General features: G+C 40.8%; 1 protein-coding gene across 7 annotated transcripts in view; it reads left to right on the forward strand.

The window, feature by feature from the left end:
- Positions 1-4,898: 4,898 nt before the first annotated feature.
- exoc7 (exocyst complex component 7) overlaps positions 4,899-22,187 on the forward strand; it is a 26,888-nt gene continuing 9,599 nt past the window's right edge. The window contains exons 1-13 of one of the 7 annotated variants that reach the window (XR_007264533.1): positions 4,899-5,036; positions 5,273-5,338; positions 8,060-8,244; positions 9,691-9,796; positions 10,902-11,124; positions 12,043-12,210; positions 12,462-12,473; positions 14,118-14,210; positions 15,612-15,680; positions 18,780-18,925; positions 20,334-20,486; positions 21,115-21,213; positions 21,804-21,874. Coding sequence is in view for 6 of the 7 variants with exons in the window: in XM_048610612.1 (XP_048466569.1) it covers positions 4,977-5,036; positions 5,273-5,338; positions 8,060-8,244; positions 9,691-9,796; positions 10,902-11,124; positions 12,043-12,210; positions 12,462-12,473; positions 14,118-14,210; positions 15,612-15,680; positions 18,780-18,925; positions 20,334-20,486; positions 21,115-21,213; positions 21,804-21,866 (1,443 nt within the window). In the remaining variant the exon portion in view is untranslated. The remainder of the gene's footprint in view (positions 5,037-5,272; positions 5,339-8,059; positions 8,245-9,690; positions 9,797-10,901; positions 11,125-12,042; positions 12,211-12,461; positions 12,474-14,117; positions 14,211-15,611; positions 15,681-18,779; positions 18,926-20,333; positions 20,487-21,114; positions 21,214-21,803; positions 21,875-22,187) is intronic. The other 6 variants (XM_048610612.1, XM_048610613.1, XM_048610615.1 and 3 more) reach the window with 6 other exon arrangements.

The following is a 22,187-nucleotide window of genomic DNA, read 5'->3' on the forward strand; positions in this document are numbered from 1 at the left end:
GTGTTGGGGGGAAAGGGAATGGATGCTTGTGGATATGGTGTCAATCAAATGGGCTGCTTTGACCTGGTTGGTGTCAAACTTCTTGCATGTTGTTGAAGCTGCACCCGTCCAGGCAAGTGGAGAGTTTTTCATCACACTCCTGACTTGTGCATTGTAGATGATGGACAGGTTTTGAGCAGTCAGGAGGTGAGTTACTCACTTAAGTATTTCTAGTCTCTGACCTGCTTTTGGGGCCATTACGTTCATGTGGCAAGGCCAGTTGCGTTTCTGGTCTGTGGTAACCCCCAGGATGTTGATAGTTAGGGTTTCAGTGATGGCAACACCATTGAAAACCATTAAAACATGACTATACCCCAAATGACAGTCTCGTATATTAGTACAAATCCTTGTGGGTATTAATTGTGGCATACGTCTGGGAATCCTCAACTAACCACAGTTGCAAGTACATGTGGCTCATGTCAAGCTTTGTGAAACACAGCCCCTCTGCCAGCTTCATGTACAAATCCTCTATGCAAGTGATTGGGTATTTATCCAGCTGCGAAAAGCGATTTACAATTTGTTTAAAATCTCCACAAAGGTGAACCGACCCATTCCGCTTCACCATCGGTATGAGCCATTCCACAAATTGTACTGGTTTGGTGATTCCTTTCTAGCCTTCTGATTTCACCTTCTCTTTTGCCCAAAAGGCAAATGGCACTGGATGGCCTTGCAGGATCATGGAATTGCTTCTTGATCAATGTGTAAGGTGGCCTTGGCTCTTTTGATAGTCCCTAGGCCTTCCTGTAAAACTACCAAGTGTTTAATTAGAACTTCACTCGCACAGCCATTTTCTAATTGAAAAATGTTGAGTCAATCTAGGTGAATCATTCTCAACCAATTTCACCCCAATGTCAGGAACATAGAACATAGAACAGTACAGCACAGTACAGGCACGTTGGCCCACGATGTTGTGCCAAACTTTTACCCTAATCCTAAGGTCTATCTAACCTCCACCCCTACCTTATACTATCATCCATATGCCTATCTAATAGCCGCTTAAATGCCCCTAATGAGGCCGACTCCACTACCCTCTCCAGTAATGCATTCCACGCCCCGATCACTCTCTGAGTAAAGAACCTACCTCTGACGTCTCCCCTATATCTACGTCCACTCACTTTAAAACTATGCCCCTCGTAATAGCTACCTCCACCCTAGGAAAAAGTCTCTGGCTGTCCACTCTATCTATACCTCTGATCATCTTGTACACCTCCATCAAGTCACCTCTCATCCTTTGTCTTTCTAAAGAGAAAAGCCCCAGCTCTCTCAACCTTTCCTCGTAAGACCTTCCCTCCATTCCAGGCAACATCTTGGTAAATCTCCTCTGCACCTTTTCCAACGCTTCCACATCTTTCCTGTAATGAGGCGACCAGAACTGGACACAATACTCCAGATGTGGCCGAACCAGGGTTTTGTATAGCTGGAGCATAACTTCACGGCTCTTGAACTCAATCCCTCTATTAATGAAAGCTAACACACCAAATGCCTTCTTAACAGCTCTATCCACCTGGGTGGCAGCTTTCAGGGAACTGTGGACATGAACCCTAAGATCCCTCTGCTCCTCCAGACTGCCAAGAATCTTTCCGTTAACCCTGTATTCTGCTTTCAAGTTTTTCCTTCCAAAATGAATCACCTCACACTTTTCAGGGTTAAACTCCATCTGCCACTTCTCAGCCCAGCTCTGCATCCTATCAATGTCCCTTTGTAACCTAGAACAGCCCTCTGCACTGTCCACAACCCGACCCACCTTCATATCGTCCGCAAACTTACTAATCCACCCTTCCACTCCTTCATCCAAATAATTTACAAAAATCACAAATAGGAGACGACCCAGAACAGATCCTTATGGTACACCACTCATAACTGAGCACCATGTTGAATATTTTCTGTCTGCTACCACGCTTTGACTTCTAAGGGTCAGCCAATTCTGAATCCAGTCTGCCACATTTCCCCCTATCCCATGCCTCCTTATCTTCTGCACAAGCCTACCATGGGGAACCTTATCAAATGCCTTACTTAAATCCACATATACCACATCCACTGCTCTACCTTCATCCACGTGTTTGGTCACCTCTTCAAAGAATTCAGTAAGGTTTGTGAGGCATGATCTACCCCTCACAAATCCATGCTGACTATCACGAATCAAACTGTGCCTTTCCAAGTGATCATAAATTCTATCTCTCAGAGCCCTTTCCAATAATTTGCCCACCACTGACGTAAGACTAACTCGCCTGTAATTTCTGGGGTTATCCTTATTCCCTTTTTTGAACAAGGGAATGACGTTTGCCGCTCTCCAATCTTCCGGCACTATACCAGTGGACAGTGAGGATGAAAAGATCATCGCCAAATGCCCTGCGATCTCTTCCCTCGCTTCCCATAGTATTCTTGGATAAATCCCCTCAGGCCCGGGGGACTTATCTATCTTCAACTTCCTCAAAATTCCTAGCACATCTTCCTTACCAACAGCAACCTCTTCCAGCCTACCAGCCTGCTTCACACTGTCCTCCTCTACAACTAGGTCCCTCTCAGTTGTGAATACCTAAGAAAAGTATTCATTAAGGACTTCTCCTATCTCTTTAGGCTCCGTGCACAAATTCCCTTTACAATCCTTGATCGGCCCTGCCCTTTCTCTGGTCATTCTCTTAATCCTCACGTATGTGTAAAAAGCCTTGGAGTTTTCCTTGATCCTATCTGCCAAGGTTTTCTCATGCCCTCTTATTGCTCTCCTAAGCCCTTTCTTCAGCTCCTTCCTGGATAACTTGTATCCTTCTAGAGCCTTTTCCATTCCTTGTTTCCTGAACCTTACATAAGCATCCTTCTTCCTCTTAACCAGTCGTTCGACCTCTCTTGAGAACCAAGGCTCCCTCACTTGACCGCATCTTCCCTGCCTGCTAGGGACAAACATAGCGAGCACGCACAGTATGCCTTCCTTAAACAATCTCCACATTTCAATAGTGCTCTTTCCTGACAGCATCTGTTCCCATTTTATGTTACCCAGTTCTTGTCTAACAGAATTGTAATTACTCTTCCCCCAATTATAAACCTTACCCTGCTGTATGTACCTATCCTTTTCCATGACTATTGTAAAAGTAACAGAGTTATGATCGCTACCGCCAAAATGCTCTCCTACCAACAGGTCTAACACTTGGCCCAGTTCATTGCCAAGCACCAAATCCAAAGTGGCCAAATCCAAAGTGGATGTACATTTTGCATTCTTTCAGAGTTGCTTTTGATTAATTGTTATGGCCATTTTCCTGGCCACCATGAAATTGCTGAAGTTGTTAAACATTCTGACCTCTTCCAATTTTGGTCTTTTCAGCGGACCTTTTTTTTTATTGCTTAACCATTGATGGCACTGGTACCTTCAATTTGCAGAAACATAAAAGTGTTGTGATGTAGAAGGTCATTTGCTCGGAAAAATATAGTGCATTCTTTCCGAATTTTGGACCCAGTCTTCGACAGCAGGATTGAATGAGTCAAGCTTCCCAAATAACAGCATGATGTCAGAAAAGCTAACCCTATCTAAAAGGCGACTATTATGAGTGAATATTTTCAAGAGCGTGTTTTTCCCTTGTTGCCACTGAAATAACTCTATAGAGGCCAGTACACAATCACCAAATTACCCTTTATTTATATGTGGGAAGTCCTTGACTTTTTGTCTTATTCCACAGATGAGTTTTCCCTGTACTTTCTGTTCTCATTTCAGATCGCATGCATCCACAGATTTTGCCATTACACCAGATTGGATTCTTAGATAGTTTCTCACCATGCTTTATTTTCTTTAACAAATTGCTTCAGCTTACGGATGTTCATTTTGCATTCCTTCAGAGTTGCTTTTGATTAATTGTTATGTCCATTTTCCTGGGCACCATGAAATTGCTCAAGTTGTTAAACGTTCTGACCTCTTCCAATTTTGGTCTCTTCAGCAGACCACTTTTTAATTGCTTAACCATTGGTGGCACTGGTACCTTCAATTTGCAGAAACATAAAAGTGTTGTGATGTAGAAGGAGACTATTTGGCGCATTGTGTTTACACTAATTCCTCAAATGAACATCATTAAGCTGGTCTCCTGCTTTCCCCCCATACCCTTGCACATTATTTCTATCCAAATAATCATTCAATGCCCTTTTGAATGCCTCGGTTGAACCTGCATCCAGCATGCTTTCAGGCAGTGACTACTCTCTGTATAATTATTTTTCTCCTTTGCATTTGCAGCAGTTGAGTGGGCCTTGACCTTTGGAATTCCCTTCCTAAACTTCTCCACGTTGCTCTTTCTTGTCCTTTATGATGCTTTTTAAATTCTACCTCTTTGACTGAGCTTGTAGTCATCAGCTGACTGAATAGCTCCTTGAGTGTCTTGGGATCAATCGTCTGCCTGTTTATCACCCCGGTGAAATACTCCAGTTTCCAGGCTAAGTAAATACAAGTCATTGTTGTTGAACATACAATCAGCAGCTCAGCCTGACACATCAGAGAAGTAAGCAATCCTGGTGATTATTTGACAAATCACAAAGAAATGAGGCTCCAAAAAAAAGGAGTGATGTCTTGAGGCAACTTTTCCCAAACATTTTCCAGCTGACAGAATGTTAACATCAGTAAACCCTGCTCCCACCCAACTCTCCCAGTGAGCTAGAGATAGTAGGAACTGCAGGTGCTGGAGAATCTGAGATAACAATCTCCCTATTTATTTCAGGACATCCTTCCCCTCCCCCATTTCTGATGAAGGGTCTAGGCCCGAAATGTCAAAAAAGCCTTCCCGCTCCTATGATGCTGCTTGGCCTGCTGTGTTCATCCAGCTCTACACCCTGTTATCTCATGTTCTCCCAGTGAGCTGTTCGTCTCCATAGCGACAGGCCACACCCCTTCCCCAGGCCGGATGTGACGTAAAGGAAGTGAGGCTTGCTGACCTGAGGCCTGTGCGGAGTGTCAGTGAGGCACAATGATTCTTACAGAGGATGCGTCCGATAGGAAAAGGCATATCGAGGAGAAGCTTCAGCAGGTAAATGGCCGGGGTAGCCGAGGGAGAGGAATGGATAGTTGGAGTGCCGTGTGCCCGACTCTGTCTATCGTCCTCGTCCAGGGTCTGGTCGGGGCGAAAGCGGGTGCGATGTGGTGTCATAACGTTTTGCTAGAGTATTATCCTAATGATGGTCTGATGTCTTTGCATTTACTATTAACTAGGAAGTCAAGTGTCTTTGATTAGATGCATATTTGTGACTTTTCTTTAATAACCAGGAGCAAGAAACCTTGTCGTTCATAAGAGAAAGCTTGGAGAAAAGTGACCAACTGACAAAAAATATGGTAAGTTCATCTCACTTCAGTCGTAGGTCAATGTTTTGTATATTAGAAGCAGCACTATGCTGGTAAGGTGGACAGTGGCAGGGGTTTGGTGGGCTGTTAGAAAGGGTATTACTACACTGCAGACCCTGATTTTATCATGTTTTGTGCATGTGTGGGCTAAATGGCAGCGTGTCACACTGACACATCTCCATTTAGTAAAAGAGAATATTATGTTTGATCCTGGATTGTCAGAGATGATGGTGTGAGTATTGCTGTTTATCTCAAACTCCCTGGGGTAAGAAAGAAACTGGGGTTTGCACAATCAACCGTTTCACTTGTCTGTCTGGGTGGTGGAGGTCAAAGGTTTGGAAAGTGGTGTTGAAAATGGATTGGTGAGTTATCATGCTTCATCTTTTAGATAGCATGCACTGTTACTACTGCGCATTCAATAGTGGGGAGAGTGAAAGTTGAAGATGATGGGCTGGAGTATCAGTTAAGAAGCTGCTTAGTCCAGGATGGTGTTGAGATTCTTGATGGTGTTTTTGTATTTGTGCTCATCCGTGCAAGTGAGGAGTATGCCCTCATACTCTTGCCTTGTGTCTTGTAGATGATAGACAGGATAGGGGAGGTGATGGCCTAGTATTAATGCTGGACTGTTGACCCAGATACCTAGGTAATGTTATGGGGACCTAGGTTTGAATCCAACCATGGCAGATGGTAGAATTTGAATTCAATGAAAACCTACAATTGAGAATCTAGTGATGGCCATGAATCCATTGATTGTCAGGGGAAAAATCCATCTGGTCCACTAATGTCCTTTAGGGAAGGAAACTGCTATTCCCTTACCTAGTCTGGCCTACATTTGAATCCAGACTCTCAGCAATGTGGTTGACTCCTAACTGCTCTCTAGGCAATTAGGGATGGGCAATAAATGCTGGCTTAGCCAGCAATGCCCTCATCCTTTGAAAGAATAAAAAAAATTGGGGAGTCTGATGAGTTATTTGCAATAGAATTCCCAGTCTCTGTAGTCTTCTGTGCTTCCAGTAATACATGGCTGGTCCAGTTCAGCTCAGCCTGTGGTCAATGGGATCCTTTAGAATATTGTTAGTGATTTCATTGTGGTAATACCAAAGGGAGGTGCTTAGATTCTATCGTGTTGGAGTGGTTGCATTTGGAAGGCAATGAGTGTTAATTGCCACTAGTTAGCTCAAGCCTCACTGTTGTGCAGGTCTTGTTGCATTTGAACATAAACTGCAAGTATTCGAGGTGTTATGAAGTGTGCTGAACACTATGTAATCATCAGAGAACGTCCCAATTTCTGACCTTATGATGGAGGGAAAGGCATTGAAGCAGCTGAAGGTGATTCAGCTTAGGACATTACATGAGAAACTCCTGTATGATGTGAGTGAAATGTATAGATGTTTCAAAGTCCTAAACCTTACCTGGTATTTGAGTACTGTAAAGTGATGCTGCTGGGCTGGATGGGATTATATTTTCACTGTTTTGAAATATTTCAAATTGTGTTACATGTAAAATATTTTTTCTTTATCATCTCTTTTGCATGATGAGCTTTATTCTATTTTTAAACCAGCTCTGCAGGATTTCACGTTTGTGTTTATGGAGGATTGTCTTGTTAGATCACTTTTTTTTTCCTCAAGCCAGCTTCCACTTTGGAATCAGATTTGCCAAAGATAACGTCAGCTGGGACCATAACATTTGGGGGCTGTTGCAGGATTTGAATTCACTAGATTTAAGAGGGATCTGTGCCTTTTTTAAAGTAATGGGTACATGATGCTTCTGGATCTAAAATGGCTGTGTTGTGATGAAGTATGTTGCATGGAATTTGAAGATTATTTTGAATGTTATTGGGTTTATTTGGTAAAGTATTTGAAATCAAATCAGGATCTCTCAGGATGAGATGCTTTGTGTTTATCCAACCTGTAAAAAGGTAAAGTCATCATAGTCTTACCAGATCATAGGACTACACTCTTATCAGAGAGACATGACTGGTGATGGTTTAACCTGAGGGTCACCACATCTCAAAGGGAAAAATCTGAGAAGGATAGTCGTTCACGGAAACTCAGCTGCTGCAGAAATTGAACTCGCGTTGTTGGCATCACTGCATCGCAAACAAAACTGTCCGGCCAACTGACCTAACTCGTAATATTTATCCAGAATTGGAAGAAAGCAAGCCAGAAACTGGGATGTTATGGCTGGAATTAGTTAAGGTACAGTTGAAAATGAAGAGACTTGAACTAGAAACACACCCAGGAAGCTGGAAAGTGAGGAGAAAGAAAATCAAGAGTAACGGACATAGTTTAGGAACCTTGAAAATTAAAGGGAGAAAAATGGGATAAAAAAACAGAGGGATATAGAATTAGTAGAACTCAACTCCTAAAAGATAAAGAACTTAGATAACCTGAGTTGGCCAAAGAACAGCTTGGAGAAAAGGAAGAAAGGAGGAGGTTGATGAGATTGGAGGGTGATTCTGACTACAATGAATGATTTGCTTGGTGCCTAAATTTACTGCGGTTGGAGTCAAAAAGTATTTTATTTCATGTGCTGAGACGTTTACAGTGCAGAATGAGGCTATTGGGCTATTATGTCCACTCCAATCAACAAAGACCTGACCACCGTACTCCTATTTTCTTGCACTGACACCAGGCATGTGCCTCTGAATCCTGAGGAGGTCTGAGAGACTGTGTGTTGCATAACAGCAAAATCTTTACTCCACATTTCTAGGTTTCCATCCTTTCATCATTTGAAAGCCGGCTAATGCAGTTGGAGAATTCGATCATTCCAGTCCACAAGCAGACAGAAAATCTGCAGCGCCTGCAGGACAACGTGGAAAAAACACTCTCTTGTTTGGATCATGTTATCAGCTATTACCATGTGGCTAAGGACACAGAGAAGATCATCAAAGAGGGGTGAGCAGAATTGGAGTGCCAAAGTTAATTTCGTTCCCTGTTCATGTTAGTCAGCAACAACTCCTTTACTTGTGTTGTGCCTTAAATATAGTTAATGTCTACAATGAAACCAAATTTTGACTCTCCTACAAAGAAGGAGAAGTAAAAGGTTGGGTTTTAAGAAGGGCCTTAATTGATATCTTTTTTGGCGGGGGGGTGTGTGAGGAATTACAAATTTGAGGGCTTAGGCAGTGAAAAACATAGCCGCAAGTACAGTGGAGGCTGTTTCTTCTCCTTTTTTGCCCATTTTAGAATTGTTTCTACTTTTATCTGTTGCCTTGTTCCTCTAGTTCCTGGCCCTTTGCTTAATGCCAATGGAGCACCCTCTCAGGGACGTAAATTATCCTTATCTATAGCTATTTGTACTTCTGTATGTCATTTGCTCCCCTGTCCCTGTTGAAGTATGGAGTTTGACCTGGAGTTATCCTTTGGGCACTCTCTGTGAAGGCCTGGGGTACAGCCCTTGGGTGTTCCTGAAAAAAAAAGGTCTCATTGGAGGTTTCCTGTTGACACTTAACTCTGAATTATTTGAAACTATATATTTAAAAATGAAATTGCAGATTTTTTCATTAGATACATGGATTTTCTAAATTATGTAGTTATCTGTAAATCTCAAAATCACGTCTTGTATATCTCAGTCCTGAGATACACAGGACCTGATATTGAGATTTATTTAAACTGTTGGCTGATTAGATTACAGTACCTTTTTGAAGTCTTCAATAGAATGGAGGGTTTCCTTTCTCCAAGTTTCCATCTGTGCCCATTGTCCCCTGTTTCAGCAACTCTGAATCCATCCCTTCTGGTTCTGCTAATTCAAATCTCCATGTCTAGTTGAGGTTTGCTGGTTTGAAATGGCACCAAAAGTAAGTCTTGTTACCATTCCACATGGTCATCTTGGGTGATTGCTGAAAAAGTGTCCAGTTAAGTTTCTGTGGATACACATTAAGATGATTTGTCTGCAGCTTGACCTTGGAAACATTGTTAAAATTATTCCTACTTGGCACAGCTGAATCTGGCTGTTACAGCCATAATTTGACTATTCATCTTTGTCGTGATTTTACTTGCCATATTATCTCTATAACGGAATTTTTTTTAAACTGTAATGTACAACCCATAAGAGCAGGAATGAGGGAGGAAAGAGCCAACAATTATATTCATAAGGTGAATAATACTGAATTTATTATGGCCTCTTTTTCTTCCTGATGTAACGCAATGTAAACGTCTTAAAGCTGCTACACTGGACTAATTTTCCTCTTCTGTAACTTTGTCATTTTCAGTAATTTAACTTTCATATTGTTTGTTTAAGAGGGGGATAATGGGTATATTTTCGAGGGAAGTAACATTAATCTTTCCAAGTTGCAGGTTTTGCTGATTTAATTTCATTCTATCTCTCTCTTGTCTGATCAGTCCTGCTGGAAGGCTGGAGGAGTACCTGAACTGTATGGCAAAAATTCAGAAAGCTGTGGAATACTTCCAGGACAACAATCCAGACAGCCCTGAACTAAATCGGGTGGTAGGTTGAAGAGGGAATTGGGTGTGAAATGTGGTGGATTACGCTTTTATTTTTCTTAGGGCAAGTAGGATAAGCCAGTGAGTGTCTGAATCTCACAGTTGAGAGAGCTGAGAGTTTGTATCAGAGGAACAGACTGTGAAGCAGATTCTGTTGATTGGTTAAATTTAAAGGAACTCTTAAAAGCTACAACCATCAAGATTGGCGCACCATGAGTGAGAGATGGTTTGCAAACATGGACCTTCTAAGTGTTGAGTGTGCTCAAGAACGTCCATTGAAAAAGGGCTCCAAAAATATGTCTTGAGGGATGAATTGATTGAGCTAATGCCTCTTGTCCGTGGGGAGTGATGTAGGGACTTGTGGTTATGCAAAATGTGACTTTGTATAAATTATTTCAAGTGAAATTTCTTTTTTATTTGAAGTATTATGTATCTGTAAATTCCAGTTCTGATTCATGATAATGTTGAAGTTACAAAAGTAAAATCTTGTTGGCAATTCCTTCATTTTGGCGGCATTCATTAAATGTGTTTATTTTGGTTTATTTTAGAACAACAGTGTTATGATGTGATGCAGGATATAGTTCAAAACAAACAGAGTTCACTTCCTGCTTTCTGGTTACTCCACTTAACAGTTCATCAAGCACCACACCATATTGGAAAGTAAATGGGAAGTTTGAATGGGGATCAAGCTTTGCTATACTACCCCCAGCAGTTGATTATGAAGGGGACAGTCACTATCTAGAAATTCATGTGAAGATTGGCCACTTACAGAGCTAACAGCACGTGGGAGTATATCCCAATAATTATTAGGGCCTTCAGGAGAAAAGGGGGCCACAGCAGTGGTCTGTAAACAGAAGCATTACTTTGTAACAGATCTGGGAATAATATGATTCCAACACTAAGTGATGTAAAGAGATGGTTGAGGTCTTTATTGCTGCTGTCTTTGAATTGGATAGAACGTGAAAATAGGAAGGTGCCATTTTTTCCCAATGTTATTGCCATCCTCTCTTGAAAGAAATTATGTTGAGTGTCAAATTTGGAAGCAGAACAAACAATAGATATATTTCCTCTTCTTTGAGAAATATCTAACTCTGCTTCATGTCTTGTAGAAATTCCTTTTTGAAAAAGGCAAGGAATCTTTAGAGTCCGAGTTCAGAAATCTCCTGACCCGCCATTGCAAAGCAGTGCCACCTGTTATCATCCTGGACCTGATTGCTGGAGATGATGAGATTGAGACAGCAGAGGATCCGGCACTGAATCTTCTTCCTGAAAATATCCTGCAGGATTTGACCTGCATTTCAATGTGGCTTGTTGAATATGGAAGGAATTTAGGTAAAACCTGTGACATATCTGTTTAAAATGGTGTGAAGCTACACAGTATCCAGACTTTCATTCTGTCCGCCAGTTTGAGGGGTTGTTAACCATGTGAATGTTTTATGTGAACGGTCTCAAGGAGTACATAATGGGATTGGTGAGGTTTGATTGGGTATTGGGTTAATGAGCATATCGTCAAATGGTTATCAATAAGAAAAAATCTAATTCCAATTCAGAATCTTAATTGTTGGTCTGTGTTTTTGTTGGGTTTTTGTTTCATGGGCACAGGTATTTGTCTTCTCTAATAGTTGCTGTTCATGTGTCCAATAAGAGACCTCCGTTAGCCAGTTGTACAGTTGTGATCGATCTTGTATTTTCATGAAATCATCCTCTTGCTACTGCTTTCTTTTGGTTTTCTTAATTTCTCTCAACCGTTCCTTGATCTTAATTCACAACTCTGCATTTCTTCCTCTTTGTATCATTCAGAAACAATTAATTGGTTGCAAGTTACTCAGGTTCCCAGTGTTGTTCATTTTGAGCATGAGTTTTCCATTTTTATAATCGATTAAGAAACCTCCTGAGCTGGTGCTGCTGATAAGTTAGAATTACACAGGCCAATCAGCATCTCTTCAGAGCATTACATTACAGTATCCCTTCAAGAGAACTGGCCAGCCTTCAGCCACTCTAACTTCCTGAAATTCTAAATGATTTGTTGTGTGTGTCAATGGTTTCAATTATTGTGTGAGCTACTAGAGGAATGGTGATGTTCGGGAACCATTTATATCTGATTTTGAAATGGATAAATTTGTCAAAACATCAAGTGGTGCAGTAAATTTGTATTTACTTGCAGATGCTAAAAGTTGAACAAAGGATGGAGATAATTAATTCCTTTAAATCTATGTTTCAGTCTTGACTTGTACATGTTGTTCTTTGCAGATTTTATGAATGTGTACTACCAAATCCGCTCCAACCAGTTAGATCGAACAATCAAAGGTCTGAAGGAGCATTTCCGCAAGAACAGCTCGTCCTCTGGTGTACTATATTCCCCTGCCATTCAGAACAAAAGAAAAGATACCCCTAGTAAAAAGGCTATCAAGAGACCAGGTGAGTATCTCACTATCGTTTCTAAACTGTTAATGTTTTCACACTTGTCTGTATCATCAGACAAGTTTGTTAGTTGTCCTGAAGGAAATGTCATTAGAAATTCTTTTCTAAAATCAGAAGCTGTAACCACCAACAATTTAAGATTTTTACTTTCTTCTTATTTTACAAAAAAACTCTTGTTCCTTTGTATGCCACAACTAATTATTTTTCTCTTAAATTTTCATTTTATGTTTTATGTTGATGAATTACAGTCTTCATCCCAGGTAAACCACGCTTGTATTTGTGCCCTTTTAAGCCTCGCCAGTCTCTGATTGCCTGATCGAGTGGTGTGTCCACTGCCTGTGGCACATTTTAAACTCTATTGTAGACAGAAAATTTGCCAGTTTGTCTATTCAAAGCTTCTGTGTTGTGCAAAATGCTGCTGTATCATCTTTAACACGTTTGACCTGACTAATTTAATGAGTTTGACACCCATTTGGAATCTTAAAAAAAATCAGAAAACTTTGGAGAAGTGAAGTTGGTTCAGGGAATTTTCTTTTTGAGGGAGCTTTTCCACAGCTAACTAACTGGATCATAATTGTCTGTTTATGCCTTAATTCATTAGGATGATTCCTACATGTTGGTGAGATTCGCAGCTGTTGATTGTGTTTGGGTATCCAAGGCAGTGTCCACTGATGTGGTGTCAGACGGTTCCCTGAGTGTGGTTGATAAATTAACATTTTACTACCCCTGTCAGTGGGGGAGATGGTGGCATAGTTTGAATACCACTGGACTGATAATCCAGTGATCCAGATCCCAATTTAAACCCACTCTGGTGTAATGGATTCAAATCCCACCACGGCAGCCAATGACATTTAAATGAATGAATCTGGAATATGTTTGAAATGCTTGATTATGGTGACCCTGACATTAGTATTGATTGTGTAACACCCATCTGAAATCTGTCTCCCTCTGTTGTGTGCTGCATTCATCATAGAAATAGATGTAGGTTTTAATCCTACAAGAGAATGGGTGGATTAATATGCCCAGGATCAATTTGTAATCCTCATCCTGCCTTTTCTGATATTTCACCATTGGACACTTAAGCTGTCTATCAGTGGGGAGCTATTTGGCATCCGTGGTAATACTGAAACAAAATACAAGAGGTTGAAAATCTGAAATAAAAAGGAAAAAAATACAGTAAATGCTCATTGAGTTTGACAGCAGCTATGGAGAGAGAAATAAAAATTAACGTGTAGGTCCATGACCTTTCGTCAGAACTGAGGATAAACTCTGTTTCAGGGAGAGCTACATCTGTGTATTTCCAGTATTATTTTATTCCAGAAAATAATTACTCCTACCTTGATTGTCAATATCTAGTTAATGTTTGGAAATTGAATGTTGAATTGTGGTGGATAGAGGAGAGCATTAATTAGAAGTGATTTCAATTCCATCTTCTACTTTGCACTGCTATATGCAAAGCAGCTGAAATTTTTTCACCAACTCTTTAAATTTCTCCAGAGTTTTCTTTCTTTAAAATATTTGACTAAATGGTACCTGAATTCTTTGGGTTGGGGTGAAGTTTGGCTACACAGGTTTGAATTTACAGTCAGCAAATAATTAAATAAAACCTTTTATGATCGGAGGTTACTTTAGTTTATGATGCTCAGATAAAAACATCGTTTACATGAAATAAAACCTAACAGATTATTTAATATTGTTAAACTTGTCTAACTTCGTATGATTTGTTTTGTTTAAGCTTTTTTGTGATGTCTATGATTTAAGCTTTTTGTCTTTGCTTTAATTTCTGTCTTGGTGTGAGATTTACTAGTAAATACTCTTGAAGTAGCGTGGTGTTGGTGGCAGGGATCTGGTGTTCCACACTGATTTGCCTAGGTCTTGTCTTTTCTGCATCACTGTGGTAACAGGCACAATTCGTAAGGCTCAGAACCTTCTGAAACAATATTCTCAGCATGGGCTGGATGGCAAAAAAGGTGTTTCTAATCTCGCTCCCACTGAAGGTAATCATTCCCTTCTCCCTGGGTGCACTTCTTTTGGCTTTTCTTTGCAAAGTCTTGCTTTCTAATTAACCACATCTGTTTTCATAAAAGCATTCTAAATCTTTTGCACCTTCTGCACATCTTGCCTAATCTGTGCCTCTGGTAAACTTTAGATGGGAGTTTGAATCTTGCAAGAATCTGCAGAGAAATACTTCTGGGGCATTCAGGCTTGATCAGTGTCCAGGAGAAATCAGTCTTTGCTCATTAAGGAGGGAGAGGATGAAGTGTTCAGACAGATGTTCGTCTCATCTAGAATATGGAGGGACACGTACAAGTGAATAGCAAACATTCCATTGCAGTTGTAGCTGGTGATATTCTAGAACTGAATCAGTTGTAGATCATTAGCAACGGGGTGTTGAAAAATTGCTTCCCTTTTTATTGTTTCTATAATATTGATTATATCAAAAGGAAATTTAATTTTTTTGTGAATTGAGAAAATTATGTTCCAGTTTTTTTTTCTCCCAGTGGAAACATTGCATACTAAAAGTGTGACCAGTTTATATAGGTAGGGCTAGGGTTAGGAGCCTACAACCCAATGGTCTCAATGTGGACTTTACCAGCTTCAAAATCTCCCCACCGCCAGCCTCATCCCATGACCAACCCTCCCTCTCATCCCTGCCTCCTTGACCTGACACAACCTATCTGCTTCTCCCACCTCACTGACCAATCCTCCCACTGCCTACCTGCACTCACCAACCACCATCCCACCTACCTTCCCCAGCCCCCCCCCTCCTCTCTTTATTTTGGAGCTCCCTTCCCCCCTCCCCCATTTCTGAAGAAGGGTCCTGACCCGAAACGTCAACTTTTCTGCTCCTCTGCTGCCTGGCCTGCTTGTGTTCCTCCAGCTCCACACTGTGTTATCTATATAGGTAGTTTCCTTTATTAGTGAGTTTTAAAAAAAAAAGACAGCACCAAGTTTAAAATTGGCAATAACTTGTGTTGCACATCTGCCTAATTGTCACCCCATCCACTAGGCTGATTTACCTGAAGACTACTCTAGTTTTGACTACTGATTCAACAATATAAATCACCTCATGTGGAAAGTGCAAGTTGTGTTTTTTTGGTCTAATGAGTCACAATTAGCAATGTAAATGGGTTAGACAGAGATCTGAAACATCGCAAATATTGTTCCTAATTTGTGATCCTCTGACCAAGTCCTGTATGAATTTCAATATCTATTAATTGATATGAAAATTGACACTGCATTATCCTGACTAGGAGATTAAAGAATTGGTTTGTTAGATTACACTCCTTTCTAAAGTCTGTCAGTCATTTCTCCGAGTTTCCATATGTGCCCATAGTCCGTCCTTTCAGCAGCTCTAGATCAACTGCTTCTGTTTCTGCTAATTGACATCTGACCAGGTCATGATCACGAATTGCGAGGTAAACATCTCTCAGATACGCTGAATGAGAAGCATGGGCCTGCAGTGGGTAAGTTGCATATTTCTTTAAGAACAAAAAAAGGCAAACTCCTTCAACTTTTTTTTGTTGCACTTTTAACAATGTTACAATTTCTGGCATGGAAATCACTGTTCAGTTTTAATTGCTGAGTAATTTACCAGTCATGCATACCCTTTTTCAAGTCTTGTCTTCTCCCTGTTCATCTCTATACCTCTTCATGGCTGCTCAACTCTACCCTCTCTTCCTGCTCTATCGAGTGGTGAATGAAGAGGTTGCAGACTCTCTTCTAATATGCTTTATTCAGCAGATTAAAGGGTACATTTGACAATTGGCAAGGAGCATGATGATGTAGGGCCCGTTTAGCCCTTCGCTACCAAAACTGTCTTGAATGGATACACTTCCCTTTGGATTCATACAATTAGCCAGTGACAGGGGTTCAAGCTTCCTTCCATATTGGTGGTCTGAAGCATTTTTGATGTCACTCTCCAGCAGCACTCCCCTAGCACTTCTGCTTTATTGATTGCCTTGGTGTTGCGAGATGTAATTCAGTAATGGATATATGGGGATAGGTTGCAGCTCTGTGCTGGAAACGCAATAATCGGATTTCATCAATTTCTCACTTTCATTAAATTGCAAACTTTAGGGTATAACAGAGATGGGATGTTCACTGACTGTTCATATTGAATTTATTTCTCAGCTGTTACTCATGTCGACAGTATTTTCTGTAATACTGTTTAGGAACCAAAACGTAACTCTGAAGCTCGGTGACTAATGTGCAAAGAATGACTGCTGTTAGTAAAACTGGTGTTCTGTGGGTGTGGACAGCGTCATTACTTGGACCATTGTAATGTAGAAATGAATTACGTAGTAGTTTAACCTGCAAAGGCTACAGTTGTATCATTTTTCTTTCTCACCTGCCTACTTGATCTTGATCCTGATCCTCCTTTGCTGTGCCCATGATTTTACATGTTAAAGATGGTTGAGTGGAGTTTAGTGCTGTGTTCTTTCTGCTTTAACTGAAGGTTAATGGGCATTAGGAAAAGGCTGCTGCAGGCAAAGTTTAAAAATCTGGGGGTTTTTTTTTTTGCCTTTTATTTAACTACCTGTCTTAGTATTTAATTGTTCTGGTTATTTCTCAGTTCTCCTCTTTATTGTCCTGCTCAAAAGAATATGGCAGAGTCTCTAGAGAAGTATAAAAGTGCACCGGGAGCTTGTAAAGGATGTTAGGAAAGGCTGTGAGCTGTGCTGGCAGGCTCTAAGCTGTGTAGTAAGTTTGAATAGGGTGGGGTTGTTTTCTGTGAGAAGGGATTTGATGGGGATGTGTAAAATTAAGAGGAATACTGAGCGATGGCCAGGATAGACAACTTTTTCCATTAGTAGAAGGGCTAATAACCATTGGCATAGATTTAAAGTAAGAGCAATAAGGCTAAGAGGAGAGCTGAGGAGCAATTGTATTGCCCAGAGGGTCTGATAGGGCAGTTGAGTAAGAAACACTCAACATTTTAGGCAGTATATAGATATTTACTTCCATTGCCATAGCCTTTGGGTTAATGAGCCAAGAGCTGGAAAATGGAATTAGTGTAGTCAGATCTTTATTAACATGCATAGACATGACAGGCAGAATGGTGGCCTTCTGTGCTGTAATCGGAGTCTATGGGAAAGGGTGGTAGGAATATGTGTGTTATATAATTAATAGTTGAATTATGAACATTTGCAATGGGCCAATCTAAACTTCCATTCATTCACCTGCCATTGATTCATATTCACTCATGCCCTTAGTATTTGAAAACAATCTATCCACTTCAGTATAGAAACATAGGATACTGTTTTAGAGTAAGATACTGTATTAGAATATACTGAAGTTCTGTTACCTGTTAAAGTATCTCATTGGTTCTAACAAGGTGTTTTATCCAGGATGACTGGAGCCTAATATTCAGCAGAAAGCAAATGTGAACATCCAAACCTTTTTGGCTTTGCGTACCTATAGAGACCATTATATTTGCCATGATTGTTTTTATAATTTCAGAATAACCAATTTTCCAACTTTTCAACATCAATCGCCATCTATCACCGATATTTTTCCCTTGGATGAGCAGGATGACCAGAATTGGGTGGCAGATTGCGATCAGTTCATGCTGTGACGTGAGAGTGTGTCCTAGAGTTGTTCGGACCCCTCTCCCTATTGGATTTGTTCTCTTAAACATAGATGACACACAAATCAAGGACATTACTGAGAACTAAATTCACTGGAACTTTGCTTCTGAACTGGTTGGGATTTAAGTGGGAAAGGTGGATGTGATTTTCCAATGGTGCATTTTCATCAGACACGTATGTGGAGAGTCTGTGCATCCTAAACACTGTTGCAAATGCTTTTTGACTTTAGGAAATGCGTATAAACAGCTCATGGGGATCAGAATTGAGTAGTTTTAACTGCAGTCTGTGTGTGGCCTGAATTGCTTGACATGTCATGGTCAAATGGATGAAAGATAAGTGCCAAAGGAGATAGAGAATGGGAGTGGGGAACAGAAATGAAATCCGTTTCTTTCACTGTTTCAGTTGATTTTTGTTCTTGGTTTTAAATTTGTTCTTTGTAAGAGTGACTTGTTGCTGACTGAAGCATTTATTGTCCCGGTTTTGACATTACAGTATATTTGACTTTGATGTTTGGCATTCGTTTGAATTTAACTCCTTTCTGAACATGACCACAAATATATATATTTATAATTCTGTTTGTGAAGTGACAAATCTCTTTTGTAGGTGCAAGCTGTCTAATTTTTTTACTGCTGTTATGTGCTGTGCCCGTTGGGTATTAGCAATTAGCATTTCAGCCAGCATTCCCAACTCTAGTTTCCCTCCCACCCTTTCAGGTCCTAGTTTCCCTTTCCTGAGCTATGATATTCCAATGTGGAAGAACACTCTGTGCAAAGTTTCTTGAAGTTTTCATTCTGTTCTGTCCCTCAGGAAAGCAGTCCATCAGCAAGTTAGCTTCCAGTACTGCCACTACCCTCCAGCCCTGGCTAAAGGAATAGTGGGCAATGTGGGAAGAGTCAATTCAATGAGCTGAATGTTAAATTTGCTTTGGCAATAACTCAGCATTCCTGGAATCTTATTTTGCCCTGTTTTTCTCAGGGAAGGAGGACATATTGGACAGTGAGATTGACTCTTACATTCACTGCGTCAGTGCCTTTGTAAAACTAGCCCAGATTGAGTACCAGTTATTGACAGGCATCATTCCTGAGCATCACCAGAAGAAAACGTTTGACTCTCTGATACAGGTGGGATTCTCTTATTGTTAAAACTGATTATTCTTTTTCTCCAGTCAAGTGCCTGGCCCTATAATCTGTAAAAGGAGTATGAAAAGTGATGTAACCTGTTTTTTTAGCAACTTCTAGTGGTTAAATAAGATAAATCCCGTACACTCACTTTAAAATCAACATGTAACAACTTATTTATCTAACTCTAACAGTGAACAAATTAACTAATCTATTAAAGCAAATAAATCCCTTCTAACTACTAACTGGAAACATTAACTAGTTGTGCCATTGGTACCTTTGTTATTTAAATGGTGCTTTCTCCTAAGACACAGAGGAGGCTGAGAGTGCCAGCAATTCTCTCTCGAGAACTGGAGGCTGTTAGCTCTGGTGGATGGGAGTTAGCTCTCTGATGTTTTGTCCAACAGCCCCCTTCTTTCATACCCTTGATGACATATGAATACTTCTTACAGTAGGATTCGTCCTATGTTGTCAAAACCATCAGATTTAAATTTAGGAGATAGCAAGAACTGCAGATGCTGGAGTCCGCTACAAGTCAGTGTGGAGCTGGAGGAATATATCAGGCCAGGCAGCATCAGAGGAGCAGGAATGTTGATATTTCCAGTTGGGACCCTTCAGAAATCAGAAATTTAAATTTAATTGCTTTTGGTATCCAAGTGCCTGGCTCAAATTGATTGGCTAAATTCAAAACTTGTCTTGGTAAAACCGCTGCTTGGCCTGCTAACCGTACAGCCTTTTGATACAAATGTTTAAATTTGGGCACTGTCTGTGTACTTGCAAACTTACAAACTGCTGCTCACAGACATCCATTTTAAACCTCTAAGCGTAGAAAATGCACATGATCTTTTAAAGGGACCACGCAATGCTTTCCCCCTTGACATCTTACAAACACCAAATTCTAACTTCCTGCCTCCCAATCCACAAGTACTCTACCCAATTCCGCAACACAGAAAAGAAGCTGAATGTGTGATAATGAAATCTGAGAGGAGAGAATGGATAGGTTGCGCTGAAAGCAACCCATCTCGTGACAGGAGCACTGTGTGGGAGGTGTGTAAAAACATGGAGGGACGCAATTGGGCTGTAAAATTATGGAAGTTGAAGTTAAGTCTTAGAGGCTGCAGGGTCACCAAGTGGAAAATGAGATTCTGTTCTTCAAGCTTGCGCTGAGGCTTGCTGGAACTGTCTGAGTTAATTGCCCAGAGGGCGGTTGAGTCAACCACATTGCTGTGGGTCTGGAGTCACGTGTAGGCTAGAGCAAGTAAGGATGGCAGTTTCCTTCCCTAAAGGACACTAGTGACTAGACTGTATCTGCCTGTGATGGTGAAGGATGACCATTTTCCTTTTGGATATTGGGAGCCTGTCATCTGTCTCTCTTTCTCTCTCTCTTACTCTCTCTCTTTTCCTGTTACAGGAAGCACTGGATGGCCTTATGGTAGAAGGAGAGAGTATTGTCTCCACAGCACGCCGTGCCATAATGCGACATGATTATTCTGCTGTCTTAACCATATTCCCTATCCTTAAGCACCTCAAGCAGATGAAGCAGGAGTTTGATCAGGTTCTGCAGGTATGTGCAATGATTTAGTCAAAAGGCTCCGAGGTGGGAGGGTGGATGCTTTGAAATACAATTTGGGATTGGTGCCTGTGAAACAAGCTGGGAATTTGCATGTGCTGCCCATGTTGGAAAGCGGAAAAACTGGAGGGGCCATGGCTTTGGCCTTGCCCTTGCGCCCTGGCTGGGATTCGGAGACTGAGCAGCCATGTGTAAGCTAACTCTCTTCCTGGTTCTGGAACAGTGCACAGCAATCAAGGGGAGATCAGTGGAAAGTATACTACTGCATGCATGGCTTGCTGTTGTATTGTCAAGAGCCCCACCATCACCACTACCATCAGTTTTTGCTGACCACCGAACCATCACTGTGTCACTGGCAGGACAGTCTGAATAGGCTGCTTCCTGTTCCCACACTTCCGGTACAGGGATTGGACAGTCGATTGCCACCCGGCAGTAAATATTGTCCAATTGGATGTCAGCTTGTGCCCAGCAACCAGCTTCCAATCAGGAGAGTTGGTTAGCTCAGGCAACGCCATTCAAAAGTGCATTTGCTCTTCATTTTTTGAAAGGGTCAGAATTGAGACGGAAACTTTTTACAGACAAATGTGCTGCACACGTTTTTGGTAATGCTTGTGTCACACAGGGTACAGCAGCAAGCACCAAGAATAAGTTACCAGTTCTTATTACCTCCATGGAGACCACAGGAGCAAAAGCTTTGGAAGAGTTTGCAGATAGCATTAAGGTAGGTGTTGAATCAGTCAAGTTTCATTCTTTCTATAAGTTTGGCAATGTTTTATGGTCTGTCAATTGTAAGCAGCCTTCTATGCTGTCAATCCACAGTGAAAAATTGCTGCAATCCTGTATAAATGCATTCTGTGTGTCATGCCATCAGCTTTTTACGTCTGCCTATTTTTTCATATCTCTGACTAATGGGATGGTGGCATAAGAAACACTATCCTTTTCTTGGTTGTATAAGAGACCCCAGATGGGCTTTTAACAAAGAGATTTACGTACTGGCGTAAAACGCAAGCCATTTAGGAGCTAATAATGTACTTGTGGAAATTGGACTAGTATATCTTAGCGTGTTGATGAGCAAGATTGAATACCTAACAACCACCTGAAAGCCATTTGAAATCAATCACCTTTTAAAACCAACTTGTATCTTAACCTCTTGCCTATTTTATCATTTTTGTTTCTTGCTTAAAAACATCTGTGCTTCAGATCTACAACATGGCCTCTTTTTGTTTAAAGACTGAACCTTAAACTATGTTATTCTGTGAAAATCTAGCCATTGTAAGCAGTGACATAGCTTCCTTTCTCCTTATTCTACAGAATGATCCAGACAAAGAATATAATATGCCCAAAGATGGAACTGTCCATGAACTGACCAGTAATGTACGTTGGTATGGCATGAAAAATATTTATATTGTGTTATTACACATGCTATTCTTGGTGTTTGGTGAACATCTAACATTTGTCGTTTTGATAAGTAGATATGATAGAACACTTGATCTATTGTTCAGTTGGTAATGACACCAATTCAGCATACTGTTAACCAAGTTGCCGTTCTTTGCTGGATTCATTGCTGTTAAGGCGGTGCTACACTTGGGAGCAAGAGTCACCCAGTGATAGGGATACAAAACCCACCCTCCTTGCATTCCTGCTATTGATCTCTATCTCTATCTCTATCTCTATCTCTATCTCTATCTCTATCTC

Source organism: Rhincodon typus, chromosome 23 (assembly GCF_021869965.1).
Source record: "Rhincodon typus isolate 14 chromosome 23, sRhiTyp1.1, whole genome shotgun sequence".
NCBI lineage: Eukaryota > Metazoa > Chordata > Chondrichthyes > Orectolobiformes > Rhincodontidae > Rhincodon > Rhincodon typus.